Source organism: Siniperca chuatsi, linkage group LG13 (genome assembly GCF_020085105.1).
Source record: "Siniperca chuatsi isolate FFG_IHB_CAS linkage group LG13, ASM2008510v1, whole genome shotgun sequence".
Lineage (NCBI taxonomy): Eukaryota > Metazoa > Chordata > Actinopteri > Centrarchiformes > Sinipercidae > Siniperca > Siniperca chuatsi.
This window is the reverse complement of record NC_058054.1, coordinates 5,127,286-5,145,631: the sequence shown is the minus strand read 5'-3', so window position 1 is coordinate 5,145,631 and position 18,346 is coordinate 5,127,286. Positions and strand designations below refer to the sequence as shown.

The window sequence follows — 18,346 nt, the reverse complement described above, 5'->3', positions numbered from 1 at the left end:
AGTAGGACGCCTTCAATGACTACATCTGTGTCTACATCTTTGAACTCAGTAAAATGTCTCAACAAGTCAGCATCTCATTGATTGGGGGATGTGGATAAAGAGAATTCGAAGTATGTATCACTATGGTCAAAATTTTTAGCAAATAATGAGTGCTTAATTATAGCGAAATATTGTCCCAACCTGTGGTCTCATTTATTATTATCAGTTTCCTAATCTCTTCTAATATTTTTTATTACAAAAAGCAGATAGACTAAAAACCTACAATCTAGATTCATTTCCGTTTCATTAAATCCTGATTTTATTTTAACATAACCTTTACATAGCACTTTTCCCCATCACATAGTAATAAATAACAAAATCTGTCCAAATTCAATACATCCACATTGACCTTGGCTGTAATTAAAGCGGTGTTAAAACATTCTCAAGGATAAAGGATGGTGCAGTGTGAGAGAAGCAACATGAGAGTTATGTTACAATATGACTTAACAGGATGATTTAAGAGGATGGATTGAGAGGATGAGAGACTTTTTTCTGACTAAACAATGTGACATATTTCACAACAAGCCACTTCTTGCCAATTCTAAATGACCAACAACTAAAGCTGTCCAAGTATGACCTCAGAGTCTCCATTGTTGAGTAATTTCAGTAAAAAAAACTTAGTAGTGGATTCTGGAATTTGCTCCAGCCAGCCTCATCATGACCCTCAAGGTGAACGTCCACTGAAAATGTCATTAGCACACGCAGTAAGTGTGAACCTGGAAATAAACTTTGTCATTCTCAGGCTGCATTCTGTAGCTTTCTTTTTGTTCCCTATTTCTGATCCGTTCTGCAGAAATGTTACCTAAATGCTACAACACCTTTTTAAGAGATTCTGTTTCCCTTCATACAGTATGATGCAGGGGAAGAGGATGAACTAAAAAGCACTCAGAAAGGTTTATTCCATGCTTCAGTTATGCACACGGGTCTGTCAAAAATAGACTAGATGCGAAAAATAACAATATGGCAAAAAAATGTAGCACACATACGACTCCTGCGGCCAGTGAACATTAAAAACGTTATAAAAAACTAGGTATGTATCAGTAATGACACAGTCAGCCTTCATGGAAATGTAATGAGTTAAGAAGAAACACCTGGTCTGCTTGAATGTACCTAGCCTCAGAAGACCAAGAAGCAACTCTGACAACAACACACCATATTTAAACCTGGAAACTGTTTGTTTCAACAAGAAGGAAACTGACTGATTGTGTGTATTTTTGTGTGTGTGTGTGTGTGTGTGTGTGTGTGTGTGTGTGTGTGTAACATTCCTCCTGACTGACTACAAATTTCATTACAAGATGTGGCTCTGAATGAAATAACCATCAGCAAAATAGGAGAAACATGACAGTTTAATTAAACTAATTCTATTTGTACAGTGGTGCAGGCATAATTTTTGTTCCCATATGGCACCTTTCACAGGCTGAGACTGTGTACGGTGCCAAATAAATGTAAGAAGATAAGGTGAGGAGGTATGGAGGTAAATGGAAGAGTCCTAATCCCCTGGGTGGTGTCACTTTAGAACTACTGTAGCAGAAGGCTGCAAAATACAATAAAGGCTTGAAGGATTAACATAGGGTGCCATGAGGGAGGAGAGCAAATGAAAGAGAGAGAGATAGGGAGGAAGGAGTGAGGAAGAAGAAGAACAGCACAAAGTTTAGAGTGAAAGGAGGGATGAGTAAGGACGGAGAAGACAGAAAAATAAATGTCAAAGAAAGGAAAGGATGAAATTGTACGAGTATATAAATACTAACTAGCGCACCATTTGTGTATTAATCCACGGCTGAGAACAGTCCATAACAAATGTACTTTTTCTAAAAGCTACTGTGCCTGGCGGTTTTAGGAAATTACTGTCTTTTTTTTAATATTTTTTTTTAAATGAAACTATATATTTGTGATGTTTTTATAGATTTGTCTCTTCAGTAGGAGCAAAGGTTGCGTGTTAACTGTACTGGCTGGTTTTTGTTATTTTAATCATTATTCCAAGCATGGACTTGGCTTTCTTGAAACAAAGTAAAAGTCAATTGGGTAAAATATATTGAAATTTATTCAAAGGACCTGCCAGGGCTGTAGAACAATTTCAAATAGCAAGTCTGGAAACAAGCAAAAAAGAATTCCGAAGCTAAGCTTCTTGTTCACAGTGAGACTGACCAAAAAAAGAATAAGGACAGAGAGGAAAAAAAATAGAAATGGAAAATTGAATACATGCAGAGTGAACAAACTAGTGGGTTGGCGGCCTCCCATTCATTCTCATCAGCCTGTCCTGTTCCCTTAACGTCTCACTGAGAGCCGGGCTGATAGGCTTTTCACACTGCACACCCACTTTATTTAAAGGCTTTGCCCAGCGCCATTCACTACAGTCACACTTGAGCGGCAGATTAAAAAAAAGGATAGTTTACACTGTGTTGGAGATCTGACAAATGGCATTTAGTCACAAACATAAAAAGAAAAAAAAACCTTATCAAGAGACTTTTTAAAAGAGATTTTTGTGAAACATTGTTCTGTTCAGTCAGGCCAAGCTGGCCACAGAGAATGTACTTAAGTGTGCTTAGTAAAGGAAACCAAAACATGCTAAATTGCAAATAATCAGGTCTGGCAACACAGATCACATTCAGAGTCTGACAAAAATTTAAAAAGACAGCTAAAAGGATTATTTCAAATATGGCAACCAGTCAGTCAGTTCTGAATAATCTGTGTCAGTGTGTTTGGACAGAGTGACACTCCTACTCTCTATCTGCATATAAACATGATCCTACCAAGTTAAGCAGGAACAGGCTTACAATAAATACAGAGCTATCACGTAGCAGCTGGAACAAGGAGAGGTCAGATTGGTGTTGACACCAGACTCACCTGGAACTGGCAACAGCCGGGTTATTGATTCAGTCTGCATAAAGTAAATCACCTGCCATTTGGATTTCACTGCCTCTGCCATCTCTGTATAGTTCACTATTTAATGAGAAAGCACGCTGACTCAAGTTGGATGACCAAAATGGGGTATTTTGTGTCTGCAAAAGTGACACAAACACCACAAAATTAAAAGAAAAGTCAGGTGGTTGGTAAATGAAGCAACGGGTTGATTTCAATTATATAGTGTCTTCCAAATCTTCACACATTTCCAGTTACCTGGCTTTTATCTAAATTACTATCCTGGCCCAGGCTGAGTCAATTCTTGGAAAACGGTAACCACAGAATCCAATTTACCAAACTTTTTATTTTGGTCAAAATCTTTTGTTTCTCTAAAAATGTCTATTGATCAGTGTTATGGTGATCCCTGATTGGAAGTCAATATCATGTGTCACTACATTGCTGCTTGACAGTTTAAGGGTCATTTCCCACCTACTAAGCAACACTAATCCACAACACGATAACAGTGAATCCCATTTCAGGAATAGCAAAAAATAAATAAATATTTCCTTCTACCCAAAATGAATATAAATTGACTCATGATGTGAACTTTAAAAGCGATCACTCACAGGACACCTTCTCACAGGGATTTATGATATATCAAAAAAATTCGACAAAGTCTGCATGAAGTTCTAGACACTGCTAACAGTCCCGCATTGTCCTCCATCACTGAAGTTTCCTCGTCTAACATGTGGCAGCGGCCTGTGTCAATAAACTTCTCAGCCAATCACAGCTCAGGAGGCGAGGGATACTATATCCCGTCTCTCAGAGCTGTCACAGTGTTTGGTTTCAGCAGGATGGTTGTGTTTTAGCTTTGGTAAATGGACCATGGATCATTTATACTTATTGGAGAGTAGAGATTTTTGGTAAAGTGACACCAGGGGTCTACAAAGTGAAAATAAACCCAGGACACTTAAAAAACAAGGTGAAATCTATTAGCCCACAACATTAGGGAATTTGAATGAGTATTAGATTCCAAACTAGAAAAATACCTCCTTTTGTCATAATGTTCACACTAAATATCCACCTCAAAAATAATTACAATCAGTATCTGTACCCTAAAAATCTGCCAGTGTAATGAGATCATTTCAGAATTTCAATGTAAAGGCAGATCACTCTAATTCGGATAAAACAATGCTGCTTAATTAAAGAACGTTCTTTGATTTGCTGTAATGGCAACTTGATTATCATCAGAAACAAGTGCTCTCACATCAGTTGCACATTATTTCAAAAGTTTGATTGGAAACCAGTAGAAAATGCCACAGCGATGATAAAACTAGTTTCCTCTTAATTTTCAGATGGAAAGGAAGTTTTGTAAAAGAGATATTATATATCACTACATGTTCATACAACTGTTCAGTCATTAGTACCTCTTAACAGCCACATCAACTCTCCACTAGTGCTTAAATAATTAGACAATTAAAAACTAAACTAATCCATATTGTAAGTCAATTAATTATTTGATTGAAACAAAATTATTTAACAACAATTTTGTCTATTTCATACCATAATAAACTGAATGTCTCTGGGTTTTTAAACTGTTATTCAGACAAAATTAACAACTAAAAGACAACACCTCGACCTCTGGTTACTAGCAGTGAACACTACTCCTTATTTCCTGATATTTTATAGACCAATCAATTCATCAGAAAAATAATCAGTACTGTAGCAGCCCTGCTCTCCATAGATTATTGCCTATTTGTGCAATGAAAATGGCATTGCCGCTTAAAGATGGGTAAGATTAGAGACAGTCCGCACCAGAAAATGACAGCATTGGTCGTTTTCCAACTTCTTGTAACAATCTTTGTTTGTATTTTTTTTTTCTTGTGGTCGTGGAAATTATCACTGTCCTCTCTCAGAGGCAAAAGCGGGAGCAGCGTGACGTTATGATGCATGCAAAGTGTCTGACTTTGTTGCCAGAAACCATGTTCGCATAATGTTTCCTACCGTACTAACAGTCAATATTTCGTTTAACCATGACACTGATCTTTCACTCATTTCAGCCAAGTAGTTTTAGTTGCCTAAACTTAGCCAGACCTTAACCATAGAGGTGGAACATCAGAAAATGCTCATATGAAATCATTTTTGTAACTGTCATAGGGGTCATTTTGGATGGCACTGACAAACTACCTATTTTGTCATTTAGGTATGAGGACTTGATGGATTTTAAGATGCAATGCATGCTAAGCTGTTAACTTTTCCTAGTTGTTGTCACATTATGCAATAGTACAGCTGACTCATCTGTTGCCACCATTTGGCAGATACACCTTATAAAATACGCAATACACAATCTCATCCTTGCAGACTCGTGATATCATAACATGACAGAAAGTTGGAAACAATCTCTGCTCCATTTCATGGTTGCCCACACACTGTTAAAAGGTTTCGACAAAAGTATTAAAATACTGATCAAAATATCCATTTGTGCTTTTCAACAAGACGTCTTTCGATCCTCTTTTCACACTTTTTCCTCTGTCTTCACACTTTTTTACTGAGTGAGTTCAAGCCATTCCTGCAAGTTACTGTAAACTGCACCAAGACAGGTTCCTTCTTACACTCTAAACCTCTCATCTCCCTCGTTCTCGACATGTCTTTCTTCAGCGGAATCTGTCCTTTTGTCCAAGTCCCTGATATCAGAGGGAGGCCTTCTATTCAGTCTTGGTGACAGAGAAGATACACAAGACATGACAATGACGGATGACTCGCTGTCAGCTCGCTGCCTTAACCAAGGACAGAGTGCTCTTTCTGCTCTCCCTCTCCTCGCGCACACACGTACACTCCTGACACACACACACACACAAAACAATTAGTGCTACAGCTGCATCTGAGGCAAAAGGGAGAAAACCAAATCTGTAGTCACCCGACTGCTTTCACAACCATGTTCAGCAGCGACCTCAAACTGTGGCGAGGACTGCAAGTCTTCACTCTGCAGACTGACAAATTTGTCATTTCAAGAGCGAGCAAAACACCAAACACAAGGAACACTACACAAATAAAGAGTAGAGTGGTGGATAAACCTTCTGAAACAATCTGCAAATTAGCCACTGAATTTATATTTGTAGATCAATATGTGCAATTTAATGTCTGTCATTGTTGTTCCTGTACAATTTATGTCATATCCTGATCCAGTTATGAATCGATCTGTTCTGCAAAGCCACAGACAGGTTGCAGTTCATTTATAATTCCTGGCACAGAAACCTCTTCTAATTCTTGCTCACCTCTGCAGCTACAAGTGTTTCCCAGGGTTTTACAATATGTCATCAAATAAATAAACACCAATCCTGTTTCAATCTTATAATACAAAGAGTTAATGAAGAAAACATGGACTGTGAAGATAGATCTGAGATGATATGAAGGACCTGGGACAGAGAGGTATTAATTAGTTTTGACCAAGTGAAGGCAAAAACGGACTGCCTACATTGATGAAGTACAGTTAAAATTGTGCTTCCTACATCTATATGTAAATAGATTTCATGTGCACTTTTGAATAGCTGGAAAGGTGCTGAACTAACAAGTAAAAAATGGAGGAATGTTTTGCAGACTATCTTAATGGCAAATTTGACATTTATTCATAAAAATGCAACACTTGACAAAAGGAACAATAACCTTTGTCAGAGTATCTGCACATACTGTACATTCTCAAATAGTCTGCAAATAGGCCTATTTTGAAGACAGGGTTATATTTCTAATTTCCCTGATTTGACATGACTCTCTTGTTGTACTGATTGAATTAGTGCTCTGGAAATGTTCATTTTTGGCAATTGCCATGAGAGCCATTCTAATAGAGACTTCATCTCTTCCCACCGTTGCTTGTTCTGGACACAGACTCCATTATTTCAATATCAGCTTTTATTTGAGAATTTATGGTGTATAAGTCGGCAAAGACTTTCAATTTAACATAAAAGTCAAATACCACTTATACCCCTCAGTCCCAGGCCTAAGCTATGCACCTTGGGAGAAAAAAAAAGTGAGGGTGATGTTGGCAAAGGTAAGTTTTCCATTCTACCTTTCAGTGCACAGGTCCTTACCTGTATTGGTCTCGGGACGAGGGGTGAGATTAATCTCGTCGGCTACTGTTAAAGGAAGGGGAAGGAAAGAGGGGAGGGGTACAAAGATTTGGGGTTCAGTTAGTGCTCATGACATTCCACATGCAACATCCAGGTAGCGCTGCAAACATCACAAACTGCTTCATCTCAATTAGGATCGGACGTCATGCGAGACAAGGAGGTGGAGGGGGAGAAGGGAAATGAAAAGAGGGTTTGAGGATAGCAATCAGACTTGTTGTGATATCAACACAGCACAGAGCGGCAATCTGGTCGGGAAGATTAGATATGATTATAGAGAGTGCGAGCAGAGAGACTGTTGCAGCCAAAGCAATCAGCAACTGTTCGAAGCCATTTCAAGGTGAATCAACACAGTGAAGTTCTTGACATTGGCGAGAGATGTTGAGTCTGTTTTCATACAAAGAGGCAAGAGGGTGGAACACATTTAAATAAAGGAACATGTTTGAAACATGGGGGGCGTGCAGGGATATGTGCTCAAGGTTACATGAAATCTGATTTTCTTAAGGTTTTATAGAGTTTGAAGTAGCTGAGGTGCGCCGAGTTTATCAAATTACTCTATAGAAATATGTACACAAGCCTTAAATGCTTAATTTTCTTAATGCAGTTAACCCAACACATCTTATAATCTAAGTTTGTTGGAGGGGGAAAAAAGGGAATTTTACCACTCGGTTTGCAAGTTTCATGATTCTGGGTTTAATATGTGTAAATCCCCCAGGAAATACTGTATGTTTTATACTGAGTGGCTATGATTCATATCATATCCTGAGCAACAACAATGTAGGGCTGAGAAGTACTGTACCTGATGATTAACCTTAAACTGTATCTTAAAAATTGTAGAATTGACATGAGAAGGAAATGTGCCACAAATGTCACCATCTGGCACTGCTTCTAGACTAGAGGACATAACATTAAATACTTGTATGTGCATGATACAATAAATAACTAACAAACTAACTAACTATGAGAAACCTTGGGATAATCCCAGTGACTAAAAGTAGATGGAGGTTTTCACATTCTACGTCAGTCTCGGCTCTTTCACAACATCTCCCTGAAATCTAATGAATATCCCAAATTATGGAAGGAACATTGAGGTTTTGAAAGTTGTACCTAGATCCATGCTCTTGGACTTGCGTGTCTTGATGATCTCGAGCTGAGCTGCATCTCCAAACTGCTTGGTGCGCTTCTCTGACATGCTCTGGCGTCCGAAGCCTTCCCTTTGGAAAGCAGCGTCTGGATGATTTTCATCTGGACTCAGGGAGCTGGATGGGGGGTTGACGGAAAAGAGAGGGAGATAAGACAAGATCCCACACAGGGACAATTGTGTCACAGCACTAAAAGGATGGACAAGAATAGATGAATAGTATAGATAACATTTCTAGCATCTTCTATATAAAATATGAAGACTTAAAATAAAAGACAATGACTGAGGTAGTACAGGAAGAAAAGAAACAAAAAAAGTCACCAAAGTGGCATGGAGACAGAGTTGAATGAGGAGTTAGAAGTTAAGAAGTTTTCAAGAAGTTTAAAGAACCTCTCTTCTTTGAACTCATGTAGTTCAAAGAAGGAAAACTGAAGGTGAACAAGAGATGGAGGGAAATCTAGGAAAGAATTAGGCGAGCTGAAAAAGTGGAAAAATAAGTAAAAGGAAGGGCTGGGGCAATGAGAGAAGGAGGCAAGAAAGAACAAAGTTGGAGATGGGACGACAGCATGGTGAGGGGAAATGAACAGAATAGAAAATTGTATTAGAGAAAAAGACAAGGCAGTGCAGGACCGAGAAGAACAAGAGAAAATACAGGGGAAGAGAGGAACAAAATAAGATATGGAAAAAGAAATCAGGGGAAGAAAAGGAGAAAGACGAAGAAGAAGAAGAAACAAATGATGAAATTATTGAAAAGATTGTAGAAAGTGAATGAGAGAGAAAGGGAGGAAGAGAAAATGACAAAAGCATAAACAGAAAGACACAAACAGAAACAGAGGGATTGCTCAAGGAGTCATTATATAGAAAGATTCATCTTTCTCACCACTAACAAGAACACGCATAGATATACAAACTCTTGCATGACTGATTGCAATCCCAGCACTATTCAAATTTCATTTAGCTATTTCGGAAAGAACGCGCCACCTAAGAATGCCTTCCTTCCTCGTTTGTTGAAGTTTTACAGCTGTGAAAATGAGCAATGGTGAACCAGTTTGGTCTCTACTGCAGCTGACCTCACAGTGAAAGAGCAGATAAAAGGCTAATGCTGTAATATGTGGTAGAGGCTGGAAAGTACCAATACCGGTGCTGAAACTAATCACTAAATAATCGATTAGTCGATAGACATAAAAATAACCGATTCTAGGTTCTAAAAGGTGAACATTTGCTTTTCTGTTTTAAATCATTGTGAATTCAAAATCTTTGGGTTCGGACGTCACCTTGGACTCTGAGAACATGTGATGGGCATTTTCCATTATTTTCTCATCACCTATAGACTAACCGATCAAATGATTGAAAAAAAAAAAATAAAAAATACTTATTAGATTTGATAATGGCTAGTTGCAGCCCTACACTATACTGTACATTCATTTGCTGAACTGTGATTGATTATGTAAAAAACATAACAGGCCTCATCAACACTGTGTCAGAACAGGGGTCCTTCACAGCAGGCTGAGAGGCCAGTACAGAAGAGGGGCTGCGCCAGTGAGCGTTGCTTACAACCAGAGAGCAATCAAGGAAAGAACACATTTACATACACACCGCACACACATACACCAACCGTTAACATAGGAGACACACTGACCTTGTTCAAATGACAAGCTTTTAGAAGGTGAAATTAAAAAAAAAAAAAAAAAATGCATTTGCTATGCAGAAAATTCTCAGCTTGTCCACAATTTAAGACCTAATTTTGAGGCAAAAGCAAAGTGAGTGCTGAGTTGAAGAAATAAGTCAAAAGTGGTGCTACAGTTCAAACAGCAATGGCAGATTGATCTTAAAATACTAACTACATTGAACAACTCTTAAATTCAGCTTAAGTGTTTACATTATGTCTGACTAGCTGAAGGTAAAGGAGGTGCATAAGACTCTGAGGTAGGAATAATTAAAGTTTTGCCCACCTGTCATTTTGACTGGGCAGCTCTTTGGCCCACGGCGGCGTCACATCAGCAGTGAACGCCACATCGTCGTGGGAGCTGGACGATGACTGGTCAGAGAGGTGGGGTGGGAGGAGGGGCGGCCGGTCATCCTCTATGATCACAGTGTCATCCTGTGGCATGTTGACAGTCGGTGAGAGCTGATAGTTTCCTGGAGGAGACAAGATCATTTTTTTTATTCTTCTAATCTTTTAATTAATTCATAGACAGTCAACTGTGTCTATGAAGATTTTCTTCAATGAGTTTTCCTGTTCTTCCTACACTGTAAGCTGCCACGTACACCCTCACTCTTAAGATTGACCACACAGATATGTATAAACAATAAATGGTCAATGTCAAGTTCTTGTGTTAGTCCATCAGAATCAAAGTCATCTAATGCAAAATAATCATACAGTGAGAAATCCATCATACTAGAGACAAAAGGACCAATACACAGTAGATTCAACTGACCAGAACACAATGGAGGCTCAGGATGTTACATTAAGTAAGAGATGAAACTCTCACTTTCTCTCTATTGGTAAAACTCACTCTTGCTCGTCCTATGATATCGCCATTACTCTGTCCACATGCACCTAATTGCAACGGCTTTATGATCAGACTTGATGTTTCTGTGAAATATAAAGCAATTATTAACATTAAACATTAACAATATCGGGGAAGCAAACAAAACAAGCCAAGCTGAATTCAATTAAAATATCATTATCTAGGATATGAACTGTGTATTTCTTTTTGTGCACAGTTTTGTGCACAGATTTTCTGTTGTCCAAATGAAAACAATTGAGTTTTTGGACACAAAAGACACAGCTAGTTTGGTTGTTTCCATGATTCAATTTGTGATTTTAGAAGGAGTTACATCATAGTGTAACTATTTCTTGACGAAAAACTGTTTATCCATCTGCCCAGCACTTCTGTGTTCTGGTTGCTTGGCAACTTCATGGTGACGGAAAGGCTTCAGGAAGTCACTGCTTCTGGCTACTGATAGTTATAGTTATAGTTAGAGCTCCGAACTCCCTGCAAAACCACACCGCATTGTTGTTTTTACATTTCTGCTTGTGTACGGATGAAACAAACGAGATAAAACATGTTCATCAGTAAGCTGTATAGGTGTTGGTAGGTGTATTTTTGAACTTTGGACAAAGGCTTTCTGTTTCTGCTTCCAGTCTTTATACTAAGCTTAGCTAATCACCTCCTAGCTCCAGCTCCATACTTAATGCACAGACATGAGAGTGGTATCAAACTTTTCACCTCACTCTCGGCAAGAAAGCGAATTGTCGATTTCCTAAAATGGTGAACTTTAACATGTCGTTAAGCTGTCTGAATAGATCTTGCTAAACTGGGTCTTGATAGCCTTGCTAGCATCAGCACACTCTTTGTTTAATGTTCCCACATGAATCAGATTTATTCAACCTTTGTTCAGCATTTTCCCTTTTAGTCATGTGCACATAAAACCAGCAATAGAGTGATTATTTCCAACATTTCAACAGTATATAAGAGGTAAATTTTCATTTAAGGTCTTGCTTCTTCTCACTGCTCAGCATGATGTATACACAAAATATGGATATCAATGATGAATCCCTCCACAGCTGCTGATTCCTCTGCACAACATCCACAATTACTGTCAAATGATGTGCGATGTGCATCTACATGTGCATAAAATATGAGTAATTTACAGATTGAACAGTTTTGTCAGCACAAGTCACACTGACACACCAGTCTGTTTTGCTGCTGATTGAGAACTACGCAAATTGTGATTAGAAATAACATTTAATTCCATTTGGAGACATGTGATGTCTACCTCACCTGGTCTGACAAAATAATGCTTATTTCTTTCAGCTCCTAGGAGGATGATAGAAAAACAATATTATCTACATGGGGGGGAAAAGCACTTAAACAGAGCTTAGAAAAAGCTGGTCAGTTACCCAGCTCCCTGCAAACACCCTCAGGAATGAATTTATTTGTGACAACAGACTGCTGTATCAAGCGAGAGGCTGCAGTAACTGTTTAATGGGCTAACTACAGGAAAACAAGTTTACAAAATAAAAAAAATAATAAAAACAAAAACAGGGTAACTTTTAAAACCACAAAACATATTTTGAAGTTTAAAGGCAGAGTGAAACTGCTCCTGGCTAATCAGCTTATACCAAGTGGAGTTTGGCAGCAGGCACAATGGTGTTCCTATGTCAAAACACTATGATTAATTCAAGCTGTGCCCTCGCAAATGAAAGATAAAAACTTCCCTGTGCTAAGGCGAAAAAATAAAATAGTCCCCTTTCTCTGCCTCTGAAAAGCAAGGCTTAAAAACTCCCATTGATATGCAGCGCATGACTTTGTCTTTAATCTGTATTTTGATATTGGGAGGGGGGCTCCTCGGCATCAAAAGAAGGGCAGCTTCATTGCTTCATAAAAGCCTTGTGTACTGAGCTCAGGGAGAAGTTTGTTTGTCTTTAGAAAGCGTTTGGGCTTTAAAGACGGAGACCTGGAGGTCTGAGCCAGGCCTGCTGTTTGTTTCTCATAACCGAGCACCAAGGGGATCAGTGTGTTACTGGGTGCTGCTGCTTCCAGGCAGCGTGGGTGAATGACCTGATGTAAATGGAGCTGAATGGAGGAAGAAAGGGGGGACTGGGTGGTGTGACAGTGTGAGTGTATGTGTGTGTAAAGGTAGTTTAAAACATCTTTGGTCACTCACAAAGTGAGATTTTATTCACATTAACTCATAAAGGTACTTTGGACTTTCTTAACCCTGTTTTGGAAAAATACTATAGTAACGTGGCTTGTGCTACCAAGTATTGCTACCAATGGTAAAATAATCTCATTGATATCTAGTACACCAAAAATCCAATTTTAAATGAGTAATGTTTTGTGTGCACTAGAAGGCACATTTTCAGTTAAACAACATTTGTTTTGTTTCTGTGCATCGTTCACTTGCTTCCTGGTGTGCTGCTTGTTGTATCTGAATATGTATACACATTTATGTTTGCACAGGTATTATGATACACATTTACATAGTTTGTGTAATATGTAAAGACCCTTGTGTTGAATTTGGACAGAAAGTCTTTTCAGGATTTATTGCACTGTTGGACAGCCAGGCTGCTTTGAAAGTAGGGAGAGATCACAATTGGAAGGCTTCTGGTGTATATTCTGCCACGGATGGTATCTGGATTTTTTTTTTTTCCCTGACAGATTAGCCTCTCGACTTTCCAGACTCTGTTGTCGTTTTCCAAAAGAATGTCTAACAATGGTCTGTGAATTTTCTACATAGTGGTATCGTCCATCAGGAGGAATAGTTGTTGGTAAAAGGATAATGTGTAAAGACATTGTTGGTAGTGCTTAACTGGTTAATACAATGCTCATCATAAAAAAGGAGAAAAAAGTAATGAGATTCCATTTGTAAAAAGGAACTAATAAAAGCAGTATCTAAGAATGGGTCTTCATGTTTGTAAATGAGTGTGTTGGACTGCAGCTGCAAAAGTGTGTGAGTGCATGCCCCTAACACAGTCAGACCTTTACTGCATTAACTAGAACTGTTACAGTGGTTACAGTGGTTTCAGTGTGTGTGTGTGTGTGTGTGTGTGTGTGTGTATGTGTGTGTGTGTTACTTCAGCCCCATCCTGCTGTGTGTGTTTGTTATTCACTGTGAATTTGGAGTCCGGGTGGCACAGCATGGCCACTTTCCTCTCTCAGACCACACACACACACACACACACACACACACACACACACACACACACACACACACTTCTTAGACACACACATACATGTACACACACATGCACACTCACAGAACCACTTAATCCCATTTCCCTAAGCAGTCCAATGCACGACACTGAGAATCCCATCAATGTCACAGTTTGAATCACTGCAGTACAATCAAGTGGCAGCTACTGAGTAGAAAACCAATGAATCTGTCAACTCACTAGCCTGGTAAAGAGAGAAAAAAAACCCTCTTTGTTTCAGTGCCAGCACCCGAGGGCGGTCATCCGCCAGCAACAATAGCACTGCCATGTGGACGGAGCGCACACCCATCACCTAAGAATCAAACCAATAAACACACATTATCTTTCCCAGTGGCTGTAATAATTTCTGACTGAGCTGCAGTGGAACAATAGGTGGCATTTCATTTGAGATTCTCCAGGAGAGGCTATTATTACTATTAGATGCTTTTTGTGCAAAACTACTGAATACGTGGGGGTAAAGGGGGAACGCGCAATGGCCAGGAGGGAAGCCGGGGGTTGAAAAGATTTTCTAGATGAAAATGGAGATAGCAAGAGGTGAGAATAACACAGGGTGAAATACACACAGAGGAGTTTTTTTTTCTTTCCTCTTTTCATTTTGTCTTTTCTCTGTCTATTTGCATAATTAGTAAGGAGGTTATTGCCAGGGGTGCTGGGCCTTGGAAGCTATTGGTCTGAAGGAATAATTAAGTCACTCATCTTATCCCTGGCATCTTCAGAGTGCAGAAAGCCAGCAAGTGATCTAAGACTGTGCACAGGACAAAAAGCAAGCTGATATGTTCTGAATGGGAATGATGTTGTCTTCTAAGAAAGCCTACTGCATGATTTATGCTTTGTGGCACCCTTGCGATGAGAGAACAATTATTTCAAGCAACTGTGAAAGACCCCCCAGGACTCACACACACAATTTTATTTATTCAAGGGAGGATTGCTGAGCATGCAAAGCTTGGGATGGTATTCACACACATTCACATCTGGGAGCTGCCAAGTGCATCTACAGTCTTCTACTGCAGGCTCCTGAGCAGCAGCACTGCAGCAGCTGAGAGCTGGGCGTCTGCTTTCCAGACCATTCCACAGTATTTAAACTAGTCATGACACAACTGTTTATGTTCGTGAATCACCACATTTGTGTTCATGTACAGCAAAGTACTACATGTGGCAACAATAAATTAGCTTGTGCTTTCTGCTACAGTAATTTCAACTTGAGACCACACAAGTTAAAAATTATAGATCCTTTAGCTGATCCGTCGTTTTAAACTACATCTATAATTTTGTCATCGTGATTGTCCGTATTGTAATTTTGCGTTGGTCTACTCGGTAGACGCGACATCTATTCTATTCTATTGCATCTGTCTGTCCTGGAAGAGGGATCCCTCCTCTGTTGCTCGTCCTGAGGTTCTTTCCCCCCAGTTAAAGTGTTATTTTGGTATGCTGTACAGATTGTAAAGTGGCAAATTCGTGATTTGTAATATTGGGCTAAATAAATAAAATTGCCTTGACTTGAAACACAAGCACTGCCCCAAGCATTGGTCAAACATGCCATACTGTATTTTAAAGGGCCTTTATCCTCCGTGCTCAGCCCACAGTGGCAAATTAAACAACAGTTCAAATAAAGCTTGAATCCTTCCTCTACATCTCCAATCTCACTTTGACACAAAACCAGAGAGCGATGCTCTCAAAAAATGTGCTGCTTTGATATCTCGAGGTCAAGCCAAGCACGTGGAAAAATGGACCAACATTTCTAAGTTCATAAACCACATGGAGGAAGAAGATCTCAAATATTATATATGACAAACTGGGGTTGAAATTGTGGTGGTCAGGAAAAAAAACACCCCACTGGGCTGATTAGGTCTTTAATAAGCAGGGAAATGTCTCATGTGTCTGTGATAGTTAGTAATTATATAATGCACATTCCTCCACAGGCCAGCCTCGGAGATTTCTTGCATCTGGTGTCCGGTCTTGCTGAGGTTAGGTGAAAAATTAGAAGAAACAGGCCACTCTAATTTCCCTGTCCTGCCAATTTGAAGTGAAAATGCAAAAACACACATGATAGAGGATCAAACAGCAGCAGGTGTTGGTATTTGATGGGTCAGGGGATACACAGGGTTTCCCATTCAATACTTGTATTTACTTAAATGTTGATTAAATATGTATCTGACACAATGAAATAACACCTGCAGCCTTCTAAATTTGGTACACCTTATTTTTTATGAGCTACTTGATCTGAATACTGAAGGTCCTGATTCAAAACTATGATGTTGATCAGCTTAAATTATCGATATGAATGTTGTATGTCAATGTATGATAGTTTAACTGTAAACTCATTTACAGTATATATACCAGACCTCTTATGCTCTTATACGCCCTTCTCCTTCCTATCAAACGTGCAGATTGTGACTTTTTTGAGCCTCAGTTCAAAATTCACTTTTATTCTCCAGCTTTCAGGTACTGTTGCTACTATATGTCTCTATATGTCCATATACGCTGGCAGCACAATGCTAATTTTCTACTGTATATTTAGAGTGATTTAATGTACTTGCTAACTTTACACAGCACTTTGATCAACTCTACCTGTTATAAAAGCACTGGGCCTGTAGATACAGACGTCAGCTCGTCTGGTCGGTTTAGTGACACTGATCTTGTTTGCCACTGTTGAGCACACAACTGCTGTATATTCTGTATATCTGCCTATATGTGCTTTCACCCCCGACCCTGTACGCTCATTATAAGCCCTCGCTGTTTGTTAAGCACGGATGAACACATCCACAGTGGCAGCCTCCTGGAACTTCACCCATTAACACTGTCTCTGTCAGTCATAACTCACACCTTTTTTTGTTTACACTAACAACATTTTCAATGTCAACCAATTTGCATGAAAGGAAAACAGAGTTCACACTTTCACTTTACGTTGCATTGATTAATGAGGTAAAGTTGGTGGGAGCTAATTAAAAAAAACAGATTAAAAGTTCGTGTGCCAACTCTTCCACTGCTTAATTAATTTACATTTAAGGTATTTTGTGAAAGTTCTTATCTGGACTGACGTGTAATAATTCAGGTGTTCAGAGTATTTTAGTATCCCTTAAATCACAGGGATAATGTTAGTCTTTTGAGAAATGCAAAGCAAAGAAACAACTGTGAAGACAAAAGGTACAAAGATAGCCATTTTGTACTTTCTTGAATTTAACACAGGAAAGCTGAGCAAAATAATTTCTTTGAAATTAGGCAACTTCACCACTCGTCCATCAATCATTCAAGTGCTACACAAATGCAATCCTGTACAGATGCGTGCAGAGCCCTCACTCATGGATACAAATATGCTTGCTAATCTCTTTAACCTGAAGGGAGTCCACACACACACACACACACACACACACACACACACACTTCCATGCAAGCATGCAAACTAACACTCATGTACACAGACACTTTCAGAAAACACACAAAACAAACACCCACAAAAAAAAGACTAGCAGGGCGTTTGCAGCAACAAATTGTCCAGGGGCCATTTTTCCATCTCTGTCTCTCTCTCCCTGACATTATTCGAGACATTAAAAGCTACTGAGTCTTGACAGGAACTGAGACCAGATGACACAATTAGCCCATATTCTGTGTAGATAAAAACCTGGCAGGTTAGACCATAAAATCTACCAGGAAAACACACACACACACTAATAGAAGGGAAATGTAAATGCTGAACTTTGCCCTATTTTTCAATTCAATTTTTTCAATTAATTGATTAGAATCTTTACTGATATTCACCACATACTACTTGGCACCAATACCAGTCTTAGCATAGGAACACAGCATGGCATCAGACTAAGATCCACCTTAGAATGCACAGTGCAGTGGGTCGTCCACCAATCGGAAGGAAAGAATTGCTCCCGAGGGCTGTGTGAGTGAGTTTCTTTGGAACGTTAGCACCTGCCATCAGTGTGTGAGTGTGATACGTAGTGTGTGTAGTCGGAAGACTAGAAAGGCGCTATACAGGTAGAGTCCATTTACCATAATCAGTAGCAAGTGGAGGAGTACGACAAGACAAAGAGAATAAGTTCTGACAAAAGATATGTCAATCTTACCTATTGTGCGTGGCATCATGCCTTGTCGTGGCATCAAGTTGTCATCAAGGCCGTCCAGGCCACTATACAAAGAGTGGGAGATTCGGCGCTCGTGGTCGTCCAGAGAGGTGTTCATAGACTGCTGAGGTCCCAGCGGGCTCCCTGGTGCCTCCTGAATGAGGAGGGAGGTGATATTAGAACAATTACTGTATTTACTCAATCTTTGTTCTTCTACGGTAAAGTAAATACAAAGATGCATTCCCTCTTTTGCTGTGTACTGTATGGTTTATTCTCTCTGATTATGCTCAAACTTTTATAGATTTTATATAGTGTTCTGGGCTCTGTGTGGAGTCTTGTGGATGCAGTAAAGGCTAACTTTTATTATATCTATTTTGACCAGTGGAACCATTTGTGAAGCTCTTTGAGTAGG

At 39.3% G+C, this 18,346-nt stretch overlaps 1 protein-coding gene across 13 annotated transcripts in view; it reads right to left on the bottom strand.

Moving 5' to 3' along the window:
• LOC122886361 (partitioning defective 3 homolog) overlaps positions 1–18,346 on the bottom strand; it is a 237,904-nt gene that overhangs the window by 73,162 nt on the left and 146,396 nt on the right. For 10 of the 13 annotated variants that reach the window (XR_006380334.1, XM_044218420.1, XM_044218424.1 and 7 more), the window contains 4 exons: positions 17,938–18,088; positions 10,095–10,281; positions 8,109–8,260; positions 6,966–7,010 (listed from right to left, as the gene is read on the bottom strand). Coding sequence is in view for 12 of the 13 variants with exons in the window: in XM_044218420.1 (XP_044074355.1) it covers positions 6,966–7,010; positions 8,109–8,260; positions 10,095–10,281; positions 17,938–18,088 (535 nt within the window). In the remaining variant the exon portion in view is untranslated. The remainder of the gene's footprint in view (positions 1–6,965; positions 7,011–8,108; positions 8,261–10,094; positions 10,282–17,937; positions 18,089–18,346) is intronic. The other 3 variants (XM_044218430.1, XM_044218423.1, XM_044218431.1) reach the window with 1 other exon arrangement.